This window comes from Myotis nattereri (assembly GCF_964212035.1).
Source record: "Myotis nattereri genome assembly, chromosome: X".
In the NCBI taxonomy this organism is placed as follows: Eukaryota; Metazoa; Chordata; class Mammalia; order Chiroptera; family Vespertilionidae; genus Myotis; species Myotis nattereri.
The window spans coordinates 150,859,616-150,877,105 of NC_138078.1; the positions used below are offsets into that span (position 1 = coordinate 150,859,616).

The window sequence follows — 17,490 nt, forward strand, 5'->3', positions numbered from 1 at the left end:
TGGCCAGCATGGCTCAGTGGTTGAATGTCAACCTATGAAGCCGGAGGTCACAGTTTGATTCCAGGTCAGGGCACATGCCCGGGTTACGGGCTCGATCCCCAGTAGGGGGCGTGCAGGAGGCAGCCGATCCATGATTCCCTCTCATCATCTATGCTTCTATTTCTCTCCCCCTCTCCCTTCCTCTCTGAAATCAATAAAAAGAAAAAAAGAAATGCAGCTTCACAGACCCCCATTCAAGTTTGAGAAGCACTGCTTTTAGAGGCTTCATCTGACCACATGGTGCCAAGGGAGAAGATGGATCTCAGGAGCTACTCCACGTGGGAAACGTAGAATCCTGAACAGGCCTGGACAACTGCCTGGATGTGGCTGTACCACCACTTCGCTATCCACTCATCTATGGATGGGCGCTGGGGTGGTTCCCATAGCTTGGCTATTGCAAATAATGCTGCAGTGAACATAGGGGTGCACATATTCTTTTGAATTAGTAAACACCTGTAATCTTGTTGAATCACCCCTATGTTTGGCAATGTCAAGGTCCCTAGACCCATATTCCAGGGCCATCAATAGCTACCCTTGTTGCCTAAATCCCACCCTGCCCATCCAAGTCCTTGCCTCTGCCCCCACCAGTTTAACCGGGTTCCTGACACAACAGTTACCAGAACTGACATATTGATTTGCTCAAGGAACAGTTTGCTATCTGATCATTGCAAGAGTGAGGCAATTTAAGGTTGTCTTTAAGTTCTGCACTTGCAATACTATGGAGGAGGTTTCCTGAGTTATTTGTGGGCATAAGGGGGAGGGGGGCTGGAGGGGGAGAAGAAGTCTATTTGATAGGAAGATGGCAGGTCTGAGACTCCCACTCAAGTACATGCCAAGATAACGACAATACTGTGTGGTGGGTCCAAGTGGGTTTCCTAATCTTGTTGGCTTTTTTCTTTCTTTCTAGCTTTTTGTCTGGCCTTCACCCCTCACTACTCTATTTCACTTGCCTCATCTGTAAAATGGGTTGCAAGGTTTACCTGGAATCATGCAATGGAAAGCGCTTAGTGCGGTGTCTGGCCCCTGGAAAGAGCTGGGTTAGTATTTGCTACGGTCTGTACTGCTCCATTGGGAAAGTAACTGGGGTGCTGCAGGAAGACACCTCAATCTGCCACCCCCCTAACCCCCAAGCTCTATGGTGCACGAGGGGAGCTGATGGGCCAATACTGCGCCGAAGGCAAAGGGGTGGGGGGTGGGAGCTGCAGGGACCAGCTGCCTGCGGAGCGGCGGCGGGCGGCGTCAGTGGCTGCGGGCTCCACCCGGCCAGCGCGGACCTGCGGGCGGGGCTCCGCTCCGGGGTGTCCTGGGCGGGCGATATAAAGGCTCGGCAGAGGTCGGAGCGCGCGGGGGCAGCGGCAGCTTGGCGGGCCGGGCGGGGACGAGATCCCGGAGCAGAGCAGCCGGCACCGCGGCCTGGAGAGGGGCCAGCACCATGAGCAGCAAATGCGACGTGGTCGTGGTGGGGGGCGGCATCTCAGGTCAGTCGCCACTGAGCGCCTTGCCAATCCTGGCCCAGTGCGGGGGGGGGGGGGGGGGCGGGGACGGCCGTGGACGGGGGATGTGCCCAGGAGCCCCCAGATGCCCTGAGCACTGGCGAGGATCTATGTCCAGAGCGCCGCGTAGAGAGCCCTCCGTCAGGGCTAAGGCTTGGTGCGCCCCTGGATAGCAGCCTGGGGCTGGAAGTCTGTTGAAGGTCTGGGGCCAGGCTTTGCATTTCTCCCTGGGAAGGCTGCCAAGCCTAGGCATGCTGTCACTTTTGAAGCAAGGGGGGAGGGGGAGGGGGAGGGCAGGAGAGAGAGTCCTACTTCGGGTTAGCGCAAAGGTCTGGCACTTGCCCCCAAGCAAAGATAAGTCATTTGCTCCAACCTGACCCGGACACTCCACACCCACGTTGGGAGCAGGCATGTACCACAGTGTTTGTTCTCCTGACCCCTGCTCCCATTCAGGAAAAGGGGTTGGGCTCTGGGGCAATCCACTGCCAAAGACCTTCCTGACCCCGATTCCCTGTGGTTCCATGATTGTCACCGGTCTACCATGGGCTGCAGGGTTTTCTTGGCAAGTGTCTCTTCTCCCCTCATCTTGTCCTTCATCCCCTCTTGCCCTGCCCCCCTCCCCCACTAGCGCAGGCCGCTGGTGTGGGAAAACTTGGCTCTCTGGCCCAGCCCATATTTGGCAGGGATGGGGACAGAGACTACCTTCTTAGAGACAGGGGGTGGGTTGGGGGGGGCGCCGTTCTCACAGGAGGGGCTCCAAAAGAGACAGAAGTCAGAAGGAGAGATGGAGTCAGTGGGGGAGCGTCCCTCTGAGGAGGGTCAGTCGGATTATATGGGGGGGGGCGGTCAGTGGGAATAAGCAATGCTTCCCCAACAGCCTGCTTAACAGAGCCTCCTGGTGCTTGAGCAATAATTAGGCCACCCAGGGATGTGTTGGTTAAGACTCTGAGCAGATCTCAGGAGCAGGGCTTCGCCTGCTCCCTGTGAGGCTGGCAGGGCGAAGGTGCTCTGACTCTGCTGTGCCTGGTGAGGAAACCAAGGCATTGGATGTTGGGTGCCGCTCCTGATACTGGGCAGTTTCCTCCATTTCAGCCTTCCTCGCCTTTAAGTGAGATCTCAGGCCACCACTGCTGCTTGCCGGGCCCTCCTGAGCTCACCCATGCCAGACTCTGTGCCCAGGGCTGCAGGTACATAGAGGCATAAACACAACAGCATGCTGAGGTGGGCCAAGGCTATACAGATTTAGTTTTCTTTCAGCATTTTTGATATCTTCTCTCCTGGAAGAACTTGGACTTAAAAGTACATCTATCTAGGTGTTTTAGAAGTATTACCAAGTGCTTCTTGATGCTGCCTTTTAAAGCACCCCATCTTATGGAAGCTGAAGGGTCTCTTTCCAGGCCCCCAAAGTCTTTTTCTTGCCCAAAGTATGTCTAAAGGGTTCAGATTCTTCTATCCCCTGATTTTCCCCTTTCTGATTTGTATTCCAAACCTTCAAGCTCACTGAAGTTATGTTAAACTCATATGGGAAGGATAGATAAGGGTTTAGCTATTTTTACAAGCACTGGTGACTCTCTACACTCACCCCTCCCCAAATTCTCAAAACAAGGACCTTCTACAGCAGATCTTCCTTTTCTCAAGAACATTACATGGAATCAGCATTGTTCCCAAAACCAAGAAAGCAGGGTTTCAAGCTTTTACTCAATTGCTCTATCTGCTGCATGAGGATTACACCAATTTGTCATGGCTAGATCAGTTTGTCATGGCTGAGGTCACTGTGAAGATCAAATGAAGCAATGAGTGTGAAGATAACTTTGCAATTTTGACATGTGACACAATGTCCTACAAGGGTTTTGCTCATTTATTTAAACAATAGGCATTAGGGTAGGTTGTGGTAAGGGATGCAAGTGAATCACATGATTATTGCCCTGGAGATTTGTCCATCCAGGAAGGGACTTGAGATACCCAAACAAGGCAATATAAAGTAGAAAGTGGTATGTGCCACAAGAAGAGTCTGTTTATTGATTCATTCATTATTAATTCATTCAATGAACATTTACTTTCTGTCTCACATCTTATCCCCAAGAGAATGAAAGGTGAATTCTACAGGACGGTTGCCCCTGGGGTGCTCACAAGCTGATGTGGCAGGCAGAGTCATGAAAAATTAATACTAATCACCTATGATGAGAGATGCTTTTGTAGCACATGCAAAAGTTCTAGAGAAGGTGATTAGAGAGAATGTCAAACTGAGAAAATCTGGGCAGACTTCACAGAGGAGGTGACAGTTGAAGTAGGTCTTAAAGAATGAATATGAATTTACCAGAGGACTAGATGAAAAAAGCATTGTAAGCTAAAGAACAGCTTCAAAGGGGAGGGGGAGTGGAGAGATATGCAAAAAAGGTGAATGGACCATGGCTGATTAGAGCCTCGTCCTGATTATATGCCAAGGTTGCCGGTTTGATCCCCAGTCAGGGCACATACAAGAATCAACCAATGAATGCATAAATAAGTGAAACAACAAATCTCTCTCTCTCTCTCTCTCTCTCTCTCTCTCTCTCTCTCTCTCTCATCAATAAAAGTAAAAATTTTTTAAAGAATAATGGGATTAGGAGGGCACATTTCCAGTTATAAAATAAATAAGTCATGGGGATGTAATGTATAGCATAAGAAATATAGTCAATAATGCCATTACAACTTTGTATAATAGCAGATGGTTACTAGACTTATCATGATGATCACTTTAGAAGGTATATAAATGTCAATCCCTATGTTATATACCTGAAACTAAGATAATATTGTATGTCAGCTATGACTTTTAAAAAAATAATTAATTTACAAAATCACAAATATGTGAAAGAACATGGTAGCATGCTTAGGAAACCTTGAGAACTTCAGTGTGGAGAGCTGGGGGGTCTGGTAGGGCTCCAAACTACAAAGGTCCATTGGCATAAATTGTGGGGAGTCTTGTATGTCAGCCTCAAAAGGGTTAGTACTTTCTGTGGTGATTGAATGGACACAGGATTTTTCATTCACAAAGTGGCACCTGTCAATGGACAGTATTAGCAAAAAGAGGGACATGCGGAAGAGGAGAGCAGGTGTTGGGGAAAGAGGAGCCATCTGGAGTTGGAGGTGCTGGAAGGACACGCAGGGAGAGATGTCTAGTAGGTAGAAATGCAGGGAAGACGTTGGGTTTGCAGAGAAGTTTTAGTTGAAGTGAAAGAGAGCGCGCTTATCTTCACCACGTGAAGGCAGATATTCCAGTCATTCTCCATCGTTTGATGAGAGAGATGAGGAAACTGAGAAACTGGAAAACACTTTGTTAATCTCAGAGCTTACTGCGATGTCATTTCCCAGGGTGGCTTTCTTTTTTTTCTTTTTAAAATATATTTTATTGATTTTTTTACAGAGAGGAAGGGAGAGGGATCGAGTGTTAGAAACATCGATGAGAGAGAAACATAGACCAGCTGCCTCCTGCACAACCCCCACTGGGGATGTGCCTGCAACCAAGGTACATGCCCTTGACCGGAATAGAACCTGGGACCTTTCAGTCTGCAGGCCGACGCTCTATCCACTGAGCCAAACCGGTTAGGGCCAGGGTGGCTTTCTTAAATCTCCCCCCAAGATGGAATTAGATGCCTCTGTTTAATTCTCCTCTGCCACATTGTTCTTTTCCATGAGTTTTTAATCGTTCATGTATTAGTGTAATTACAGGCATACTTTGTTTTATTGCATTTGGCTTTATTGTGCTTTGCAGATAATATGTCTTTTACAAATTGAAGGTTTATAGCAATCCTATGTTAAGCAAGTCTATTGGAGCCATATTTCCAACAGGTTCAGATGATGGTTAGCATTTTTTTTTTTTAGCAATCAAGTATTTTTAAATTAAGGTATGATTGTTTTTAAAGATATAAAGCTACTGCACACTTAATAGACTACTGTATAGCGCAAACAGAAATCTCATATACACTAGAAAACCAAAAAATTTGTTTGATTTGCTTTCTTGCTATATCCACTTTATGGTGGTAGTCTGGAACTGAACCCACAATATAGCTGAAATATGCCTTTAGATTCAATATCTTTATTTTCCATTAGACTGTAAGCCTCTGGACCCTGGAAAGGCTCTTTTTTCCTTCCCAGAGAACCCCCAACGCTCAGGCCCAGAGCTCTGCCTGGCCCAGTTAGCACTCAATGAATATGTTGAATTAATGAACTTTACACCAACAAAGTGGCAATTGATTTGATCAGAAATTCACCTCCATTTACTACCAACCCTTTTGCATTTCCTGACAACTCATGTTAAGAATAGGAAACATGGTAAAATCAGAATTTTAGAATTAGTTAGGTGGCTGACTCAAGGATTTACATTTAAAAGTGCCTGAATTTGATTCTGATTTTTAAACATCGTTAATTATTAAACTTGGTACATTCTGATAATTCTCTGATAGTTTTTTAAGCTGTCAGCAGATTTTAGTCACTCCCATTGAGATAAATAGAAGAGCACTGGGGGCATTGCTGGTTAATATATAATTTCTTTATTTTCTGTTTGAAAAATTCCAAGGCAATTGTGAAACAGCTTTTTAGCAATCTATGTGGTATCTAGATACATGCCTACTGATATGTCTGTCACCTACGAAGCAAGTCATCTCTGGAGTCTTGGCAAAGTAGCAGCATTTTCCAGGAACTGACCATAGCAGATTGTTTCTGTCTCAAGGCTCAGTTTTAGTGTTTGGGCTGGTGAAACCATGGAAACTATCTTTGGCAATTCTGGCCTAGCTCTTGCTCAGTCTTCAAAATAAAAGCTGCTGAAAAGGGAAAGCTGAAATAGAAAGAAGAAAGTGTCTGCCAAGCTTGAGAGAGGAGATTCGGCCATCTGAGGGTGGCAGACACTTGGCTAAGATCCTCAAAGAGTTGGAGCCAGCCTTCAACCTTGTAAGCAACACCTGGCAGGTGATCTGTGCACCCGGGAGAGCAAGCTTGCTGCAGGCTTCCAGGACTGGTCTGGGCAGGGAGTGTCAGAGATGGTTGATGAGGGATCATGAGCTGAATGAGGGACATGATAGACAGATATGATGTGTGTGTTAATAGCAAAACCTCCTCATCTTGGATGAAGAAAGATGAAGAACATCCCTGGGCTTCTGTAACCTCTGGGAATGTTTTAAAAAACAATAATTTGCCCTAACTGGTTTGGCTCAGTGGATAGAGCGTCGGCCTGCAGACAGAAGGGTCCCAGGTTCGATTCCAGTCATGGGCATGTACCTTGGTTGCGGGCACATTTCCAATAGGGGGTGTGCAGGAGGCAGCTGATCGATGTTTCTCTCTCATCGATGTTTCTAACTTTCTATCCCTCTCCCTTCCTCTCTGTAAAAAATCAATAAAATATATTTTTTAAAAAAACAATAATTGTGTAGAAGTGCTTGGTAATTTGGATGTCCCGTTCAAGGAGAGGGTTGAGAGGGGCCATAGGCAAAGTTAAAAGACCATATACTAGTACTTTGGTGTCAAACAGATGCCTTGTCAATTCCATTTCCTGTACTTACCTATTGTGTCACCTTGAAAGTTCCCTCACCTTGAAGATGAGATTTCGAATGCCTTTATGGCAGAGGATGTGAAAGGATGCACATGAAGTTCTGTCCCCTGTGATAGCATCAGAGGAAATGTACAAGATTTTTTTTTGAGAGGTGGGAATATTGTTTTAATAACATGAATTACAGAAACTGTACTTACTTTGAAAATCTGTAAATTAAAGACAAGCGCAAAAAGAAAATGAAAATTAACTATAATTGATCTTACAAAAAACTAGCTACTGTTACTAATGCCGCGTATATTTTCTTTTTGCAAACCATCTATCATATTTGCCGCATCGTTGGTAGTCCTTTTAAAATAAGTAATAACATATTATGAATGTTTAGTTATATCTTAGATGCTTTTCTTTTTTATGATCTTGATAACTTTATCTCACTTCATATGATTATATTTAATTTATTTAACCAATCTCCTCTGGCTGAACATCTGTATTTTTAAATTTCTGCTATTTTAAAGATGTTAGGAATATCCTTATACCTAAACCAGTGTGCATAATTCTGATTATTTCTTTAGGAAATTCCTAGAAATAAATATTGGTAATTCTTTGAAGGCATTTAATAATTGTTGCAAAATTGTCACCCCAAGAAAGTTTTACTAATATACTTTATGGTGGAATTTTAATAATGGGCTTCTTAATTACTTCCATAGGAAACTCACATTCCCCTTCCACAGCAATACAGAGAAAACCATGGTTCTCCACCAGTTTGCAGTTGTAATGTAATGAAGTTATAGGTCTAAAAGTTATAAATACCTTTAGTTTTAAAAATGTCACTGGTGACAAGTAAATTTTGCTTTCTCCAATATGTTGGCAAACTGATTTTTGCAAGTACTATTTTTTCCCTACCATGACTTACTAGAAACATATTTTTTCATACTACTTTAAAAGTTTTGGGATGCCGCCGAAACCCGTTTGGCTCAGTGGATAGAGCGTCGGCCTGCCGACTGAAAGGTCCCAGGTTCGATTCCGGTCAAGGGCATGTACCTGGGTTGCGGGCATATCCCCAGTAGGAGATGTGCAGGAGGCAGCTGATTGATGTTTCTCTCTCATCGATGTTTCTAACTCTCTATCTCTCTCCCTTCCTCTCTGTAAAAAATCAATAAAATATAAAAAAAAAAAAAGTTTTTGGATGCCATTCATCCTGTGCTTCTAGAGGTGTAACATCACTAATTCGATAATTCTGTTGTCTTTCAGCATAGAAAAGAAAATAGCCCTGTAAAAATTAATGATCTATGATTAATTATTTTTACCCATTTGGGTAAGACAAATATAATCTTTGTTCAAAGTCTATTGTAACAGCTGATCAAACAGCTGTTTCCTGTTTAAATTTTAATTTCCTCTCTAGTTTGCATTCAAATCCTATGTTAGATTTTAATTTATTTAGGAGTCCTGTGAGATACAGTTGACTTTCAGAATAGCCCTTTTATGCTATGCCAGTGAGTCAAAATCAAACAGTCCTTGGTCAGCACTGATGATAAGCACACACAAAGGCATATACTCAAATGAGTTATACTAGTTCATCAAATGTGTTTTCCTATCTTTTTTCTTCAGGGGAGAAAAAGAAATCATGCTTGCTCATTTGTTCATTGATTGATTGATTGGTTGATTGCTTCATTCATTCAATATACCCTTATCAACTGTCATATTTACCAAACATTGGGCTAGGTGTGGGGATATACAGATGGGAGGGGCACATCAAGCAGAGGGAAGCACATATAGCTACATACAAGCAGATGCTGAGAGGTGGTGGGAATTAATGCCAACAAAGTTCATTTGGTTCAGATGACACAGAGAGGAGGATGGCAGCTTTATCAAAGGACCTGAAGGAAGATTTGATGATAGAAATCATTGGAAAGATAATCAGCCGATTTAAATATTCCTCCTTAAAATATAGCTTAAGTGGTTGAGATTCAAATATGTGCTCTAATATACACAGGGTGTTGAAATTTCAGTTTCACTCTTTTTAATGTTGGCCCTAAAATGGCAGTGTAGTGGATGCCGTAGTGAGCTACCCAGCCCTCTTCAGGATAGTTAGTCCCCCACATCCAGAAAGTGTTGGACGCTGCTGGTTCACAGGTATCCCTCTCTGGAAATTGCCCTTCACTGAGAGGAGCTGACTCACCCAAGGGCATTCCTTTATCCTGGGGGTACTCTGCAACAGATATGTAGGTATAGAGGCCTGGAGCTCTTGCCTGAAGTTGCTTGTAGGATTGACCGAAGCCTCCATTATGAATGTACTCAGTTCAACTCCTCCCTCTACACAATCCAGTTTTCCTTACTGCTTTACTCGTGTTTATCCCTGATAGAACTTCAACATAGAAATTTCTCTCAGAAGCTTCTTACCAGGGACCCTAATATAGACAGACAATAATTGAACAACATTTTTGTTATGCATGTCAAAAGGTGTTCTAACCATGAAGCTTCAGTCAGTTGGAGGTGGAGGCCATTAAAAGACTTGGGTGGTTTGGGGTTTTGTTTTGTTTTGTTTTGTTTTGTTTTGTTTTGTTTTTTGGGATACAAAAAAAGCCTGAAGGGCCTGGGAGTGTGCTGAGTCACAACATTTTGAATTGACATGTGGAGAGATATGATCCTCAGTGTAACTCAACAGATGATTTAAGGGCCAGAAAATCTATTTTTTCTCCCCCCCCGCGCCGCCCCAGTAATCTGCTATTAGTTTTACAGTTGCACAGAGGAGACAATTGTCCATTGAATATAAGTTTAGGATGATTGAGAAAGGCAGGAATCTAAGCCGTTTCTGTTCAAATTGTAAGACATCAGTGGGAGGGATAAGCAACCCCTCCACTGCTGACTTGTGTGGATGTGAGTGCCTCCTATGTGCTAGGTGTTAAGAATAAGAAATCAGTTCCAGCTTAACACATGCACACACACACAAATAATGATGTTAAACTGCATTTTCTGTGCCTATTAATTGTTGGCTCATTTACAAAAAAAAAATGTACTTTTTGAATGGAAGAAACTTTTGTGTTTCTTCGCCTTTGGAGTAAGAATGGATGCTAAAATAATTTTGGTTTTGGTTTCCAACTGCGTCCTCTGCTAGTTTTTTTAGTCACGCATGAATGGTGTGATATTCGTGGCTTTCTGAGGGGTAAGTAGAATTTCATACCTGCATTTTCTGTTATCAGAAATCAGGCTGCAAGCAGGAGTGTTCAGACTCTGAAAGAGCATCACATGGTCCTAATTGATAAAAGGCAGAACATCCCAAATGCAATGCCTGTGATCTTTTCTCCCTTTGTTCCTTTCCCACTGACTTCAAGCAGAATGTGTCCACAGGGAAATTGGGTTTTCTGTCAATAAATCACTCTGCCAGTCCACAATATTGAACTTCCAGTGGACAGGTCTGAGAAATGGGGAAACGTACAAAGAGGTTGAGATGACTGTAAGTTAAGGGAGGCAAAACCATTTTGCGTGCAGGAGAAAAATGATTTGGGGTTTATGCTTGCTTTATTTCTGGGTTTTAGTTTGTGGACAGAAATTTATAAGAAGCTGATGAAAATGAGAAAACATTTTTCTCCTATTGTGTCCTTTTAAAGATATATTTCAGTAAACTAATGTCTTTTAAATCTGGCTTTATTCCCTATAGATGAATTCCTTTGAAAGGAGTTTGTAGGTTTAAAGATTGAGAAGGTTGGGGGGGGAGGGCTGATAAGAAGGCTGAAGGGATTAAGCAAAGAAAGACTCATGGACACAGACAACAGTATGGTGATTGCTGGAGGGAAGGGACCTGGGGGAGGTAGTAGAGGGTGAAGGGGGGATAAATGGTGATCAAGGAGACTTGACTTGGAGTGGTGAACACACAATACAATATACAGATGATGTATTGTAGAATTGTGTACCTGAAGCCTATATAATTTTATTAACTACTAGTCACCCCAATAAATTCCATAAAAATAAATTTTAGAAACATTGCTTGAGAATAAGTTTTAAAACAATCTTTAAAATTAAAAGCATTAGTGAATTTTAAATTTCCAATGAATATGTGTGTGTGTGTGTGTGTGTGTGTGTGTTAAGATGTTTTAATAACTTTTCTTAGAAAATAGGGATTAAAAAATAGTAGCACTTAGAATTTAAACCAGTCTTCAAATCATGAATTCTATATATAAATTCTTGGCATCGTTTTTCAATATTTTCCAAATGCAGTAGATGAAGACTTCAATGACAATGAAAAATGATGCTTGTGAGTAATTTGTAAACTGAGTATTCAGTCTTGCTTCTAAAATTATTGTAGCTCTGTGTGAAGAACAAACAAAATTCGTATGCAAAATAGAGTAACAATAATATCTGCTTAATATTTCTAAACGACCTTGGTTACATATAATTCTTGTACACATAGAAAAGGCAATATTAGGTTTTTGTTTCTCAGCAAATACATCCTTTCTATAAGGTGGCATGTGCAGTGTCTTGATTTGTATAGTTTTACATTAAGTGAAAGGTCAGAAAAAGATTAAGAGTGGAAACACAGGTTGAGGGCTCATTTTACTCTCACACTATTATTTGTCTAGTTAAATATTGTTTCCTACATGTTTGGCCTCTGAGCCTTATGGTAGAGGAGGTTTGGACCCTATAAACAGTTATTTAACTACTATTATTTTCCAAAATAGTTTCCATGACCTAAGAAAAGATTTCCCAGCGTTTCATGCCATGTCTTAACCAGGCATTTTAAAACATCCCAGGATCCCACAGTTTCCTGCTTCCCTTCTACATCTTTAGCTGCTCCTCCAGTCTTCTTTGCCTACTAGCTGTGCCTCCACTGTTCCCTTTTTTGGGAAACAAAACCGTCTTCAGACCAGTTTTCAAGATGAGACTCTTGACATTTGTAGTAGATACCGTAGGAGTCCTACCATCTGCCCTTGGCACTCATTCTCATACACAGGGACTTATGGCTTCTGATTTCTGCAAGTATTTGCCTGAGGGCCTTCTCTGGCCAATGGAGCACTTCTTGCCTCCCATCCAGGACAGACAAGCAGTGTGGTGTGGTTAATGCCAGGAATAGCCATTCCTTAGGACTGACAGGATAAATAACCCAGCTTCCTCACCTCTTTGTTGGAATCGTGGAGGCATGTTCCACACCCTTTCAGAGTCTACTTTTAAATATTAGATAGGAAATACTTTCCAATTTTTTGAGGAACCTCCATATTGTTTTTTCCATAGTGGTTGCACTACTTTACAATCCCACCAGCAGTGTACAAGGGTCTTCTTTTCTCCACATTCTCCCGGTTCAAAATATAGTTCTGATCTGTCCACCTCACTGTCTCCTTGAGTTGGAGTTCCTCAATGGTCCACTGTAGTTCTCAGAGCCTGCTCGTTTACATTCCATCATCCAGTCCAGCCCTTCTCCAGTCCACTCTTTTCTTTTACTGAGATGAAATATATAATAAAAAATGTACCATTGGAATCATTTAAAGTGCATAATTCAGCAGCACCAACTACATTCACATTGTTGTGCAACCACTGCCACCATCCATCTCCAGAATTTTGTCATCATCCTAAAGTAAAACTATGTGCCCATTAAACACTAACTCCTCATTTTTTGCATTCCTCAGCCCCTTACAACACCCATTCTGTTTTCTGTCTCTATGAATTTGAGCACTTTCAGAACTTCATATAGGTGGAATCATACAGGATTTGTCCTCTTCTGTCTGGCTTATTTCACTTAGCATAATATCTTCAGGATTCATCCACCCAGTCTACTCTTACAGTGAAGGAAGAATAATTTGTTTTCAATGGGAAAAAATTTACCTTTGATGTTTTTAAGCTACAAAAAAGTATGTATTGCTGACATGAAGCCAATGAAGTTGTTCAAAGATAAAGTTGATTATCCATGGGCCTCACCCTATCCTAACCCTCCTGGGATGGCCAGTGTTAACAGCCTGAGATGTATCATTCTAGACTTTTTCCTGGTAGGGCAATCTTCCAAAAATATAAATCTCATGAGGTCACTCCTTTGCTTTAAACCCTTCAGTGGTCTTCCATAAAGCCCAGGATAAAGTCTGAAGTGATGTCCGTGGTCCTGACACACTGGAGACTGAGCCCTGCCTACCTCAGCAGCTTCACCCCCCATCATTTTCTTCCACTCACACTGTAACTATAAGGGCCCATTTTAATGTCCTTGAATAATCTACCACGATCTCTGGCCTTTGCACTTGCCCTTCTCCATGTGGAATCTCTTCCTAGCTCTTTTTTCTCCTACTTATCACTTTGGTAACTCCTGATCATCTTCCAGAATTTCTTTTAAAACTCACTTTTTTTGGGGGGGGGGGGTGTTCTCCTTCTCTGATAGCCTTCTGCAAACTCTACTTCACCTCCTAGTTATACCTTTCTGGCACCTGTTTTTATACCTTTCTGCCTTCTCTACTATAAGCTCCTGGGTGGGGGCACTCTGTTCTTCACCTCCTAATTCAGTGCCTGCAGCTAGTAGGTTCACAGTAAATATTGTTTGGCTCATTAATCTTTTTTGATAACTAAATTTACAACTTTAGGTTTAAATTGCATTTGGGCCCTTCTGTGTTGCCCCTGTTTTCTGGATGACTTTAATGTAGTTGTTATGATGCATTAATAATTATTACAGTACCTGGTTGGCTAGGAAAATTATATTTTTAATGAACAAGTGTCTTCATTTTCCCTGAGTTTTCTTATCCCATTTTTGACATCCAGATTCTCAGCAGTTACTTGACTGCAGCTATGGCTCTAATCTACCATAATACAGTATTTAAGTTTGTTTCTGAACTGATAGGTAACTAATATTAGAAACATTTTAGCCAAGATGTTTAAATGCCCTCTCTTGGAGAATGATTATGCACTTGCTGTGCATGTAGTTTTCTGTGAGCCTCTCAACCATTTTCAGTGTGCAGATTTCACGCTCAGATGTATGGCCAACAGCCATAGGATGATTGTGATACTGCAATTAAAATGGCCTAATCCAAACACCGATTTCCTGGAACATGTTTTCCTTGTGGTATTATTCTATGTAAAATCTTCCTTAGCTGGTTTTGCTCAGTGCAGACCGTTGGCCTGCAGACTGAGGAGTCCTGGGTTCGATTCTGGTCAAGGGCACATGCCTGGGTTGTGGGCTCAATACCCAGGGGTGTGCAGGAGGCAGCCAATCCATGATTCTCTCTCATCATTGATGTTTCTATTTCTCTCTCCCTCTCCCTTCCTCTCTGAAATCAATACAAATATATTTAAAAATTTGTATTGTGATTCTACTACTTTTGCAAACCACCAGAAGAACTCAGTGGCTTCAAAATTCACCTGCATTAAGATAACTGACAAATCTCTGTATATTTTCAACCAAGTTAACAAGTGGGAAAATAAATAAATGAATATGGGCTTTATATGTGGACCAGTTAAGAGAGACCAATGGAATTACGGGAGTCTGGGATACAAATGGACATAGTAAGACACAGAGCTAAGAATGTACATGACACCCCATTCCCACAAAGACACCCAGAGTAAAGAAGCCCCAGAAATAAAAACTCATGGAATCAAACAGAGAGACAAAGGGGCACAGGAGAACATAACATCACAGCATAATTTTCCAGATTTAGAATTTGTTATTAAAGTATTTTAAATGCATTTTTATAACAGTGTGGGTAAGTGGTGACATTGACATTTTCAGTTTCATTTGTTCCTTCATCCAGGAAGTATTTGTGAAGGGTCACAGGATCCCCAGGTCTGGATTACACCTCCTTTCAACAACGTGGAATTGTCCTCCGCCATTATAGGTGGCTTCATCTTTCAATTTGGAATTCTGATTGATTTTACAGTTTGGGGCTATGCCCAAAGCTTGGGAGTACAGAGAGCTTGTTTAAGGTACTTAGACATAAACAAACACACTCAGAGACATATTTCAGTTAGAGCATAATATTAAAACACATTAAAAATACAAGATATTTCTGTAAGTAACTAACACAACATAGGCCAGGTATCTTTCTCTTCTGTAATCCAATGCTTCAAGCGCAGAATTTAAATGCTCGATAGGAATTAAAAATTAACTAAGCTATTATAATATCTCTAAAATATCAGATGCTGAAATGACTTTCAGCAGAGGAAGCAGTTCCATTTTCTAATGAGTGCCCAGATGGTGCTATTAATTAAAAGGAAGCCTATAGACTTTAGATGTGAGGCAGAAGGGTTGTGGAGCTGACATTGTACTGTCAATATTTGGAGATATCTTTGAATCCTTGCTCAGTTGGGAGCCTCCATTTGTATATTAAAACATTTTTCCCTTGCAAAATTTTTGTATTAAATTTATAAATGAGAAAATATTTAGAGTAGAAAATTTGTGGTTGAAAATTTAATAGGCATTTGTGATCAGATGGCCACATTGACATTAAAATGAGTTTTGAGATACATCAGATTTTGAGAACTGCGTTTTGATAAACCCATCAGAGTAAGTTGTTTTGCAAACTGAACCCCTCTTCATCTTTCACAGCTGAATTAACTGACTTCTCTGCCTACCTTTAAGATGAGATTTCGAATGCCTTTATGGCAGAGGAAGGAATCAAACTTGGCAAAACTGTGGAAATCCATCTTTAATTATTCCTAAAAATATTTCTAAGAATGGGTACCAGTTAGTTTACTTACAATACCAAGTCGTTAAAATAATTGAGTCTCGTAAAAAAAGATAGCCACAAAATCTGCTTTTGCTTTCTATTTGGTATGAACTAATAAAATATGTCACTTTGTGTAAATCATAGGAGATACAGGTTTAGGTGAGGGTATATAGGTGGATTTATTTTGGAAAGGCAAATGAGTTCTTCCATTTCTCAAAAAAATGAAAGAGAGTCATCAGCTGAAAAAGGCTGGGGAGTTGTCATGTAGGGCATTTTAGAAGAAAAGGTATGAAATAGCCATTTGAACAGTGGGAAATTACACACTAAGGTTCCAAGGAGTTATTCACTTAATTGCATGAAGGTATCTGTCAAATACAATGGTCTTCACTGTAGAAAAGAGATGTTAAACTATTCTTTCTGATGATGATTAATCAGAAGATACTGCTTTGAGTGCTCCAAGTCCATAAAAATTATCGACAGAGAAAACATTGCTTTACCCTTCTCTGATATGGTTGGTGGGCATTTGAGCAGTCCATGATACAGTTTATCCAATTATTTTGTTATAGGTTAAAAAGAAGGTAGTTTAAGACCCAGTCATTTTTCTGATGCATAGCTTGAAGAAATATTAAAGCCTAGGAAATTATGCCGCTAGAACAAGATATGATCTGTAGATAAATCACCTACGCTGAATCAAAGGATGATGAGAGATCCTGCAAAAATCCGTATCTTGTTAATAAGCACTTGTAGGGAGATGGAAGTGACAGAGAAGCAAAGGCCTGATTAATTTCCAAGTCCAGCCTGCCTATCGCCAGATAGCAACAGTGGGCCTGATATATGCAAATAATTTTGCGCGCATAATCTTTGCACCAACTCTGCCTGCAAGGTATCATCCTGTTTTACAAACTGAAGTCAGAAGGAGTTCAGAAGTTACTTGCCCAGGATCCCAAAGTGCCTAAGAGACAAAATGGGCTTGGAACCTAATTCTTCCAATTTCAAAGCCAAATACTTCATAAGGTATTGGACTCATTCATGGAACAGATATTTGGGGGGGTATTTACCTTATAATGGGCAATATGCTCAGTAGCTTCTATTTTGCCTCAGTTCTTTCACAACTGTTTGATAACATAGGCAGTAAATATTTTCACTCCTTTACAGGTCAGGAAATTGAGGTTGAATGAAAGAGAGAAATTTGACTGCCTAACCAATGGCAGACTAGGAATATGAAAGAGACTAATTTTTGAAAATATTAAATTTCCTTCTTGAAATAATAGACAGTCCGTTTAACATAAGAAATTAAGATGGTTGTATTGGCAAGGGTTGGGACATACCATTCAGCATGAAATCTAGATATTCTGACTAAAAGTGACTGAATTTGTTTTTTATTTGGGGTAACTCAGCATCTGTCCTAAAATGAATGGGAAAACTGCATCCCAGCTTCAGACAGCAGTAGATATTTTGTTTTTCTGGAAGTCTTTGCACTAGTGTTCATTTTTGTGTGGCATGTCTTCTAACCCTGACAACTGAATCCAGAGCCTCTCACTGAGATTTAAAATGATCCTCTTTAGAAAGTATAATTTTCCCTTAAAAGAATTGAGCCTAATAAATATATAAGTAATTTCATCTGAATTCCATTTGAGACCTTGTCTTCACAAACATTGTCAGCTTGTTTTGGCTTTCTGTTAAATCTTTTATCAAACTACATGCAGGATTTTGGCCAGACATGGAGAATTTTCAACCTGTCTCCAATTTGTTGGTATGAAATATCAGAAAAAACTTCTTTCCAAAAATAATGTTAGCTAAAAGCTTA

At 41.2% G+C, this 17,490-nt stretch overlaps 1 protein-coding gene across 1 annotated transcript in view; it reads left to right on the forward strand.

Annotated features, from left to right (window-relative positions):
* The first annotated feature begins 1,227 nt into the window (after window positions 1-1,227).
* MAOB (monoamine oxidase B) overlaps window positions 1,228-17,490 on the forward strand; it is a 66,122-nt gene continuing 49,859 nt past the window's right edge. Inside the window, exon 1 of the mRNA XM_081115140.1 lies at window positions 1,228-1,517. Within this exon, the coding sequence (XP_080971266.1) occupies window positions 1,472-1,517 (46 nt within the window). The 5' untranslated portion in view covers window positions 1,228-1,471. The remainder of the gene's footprint in view (window positions 1,518-17,490) is intronic.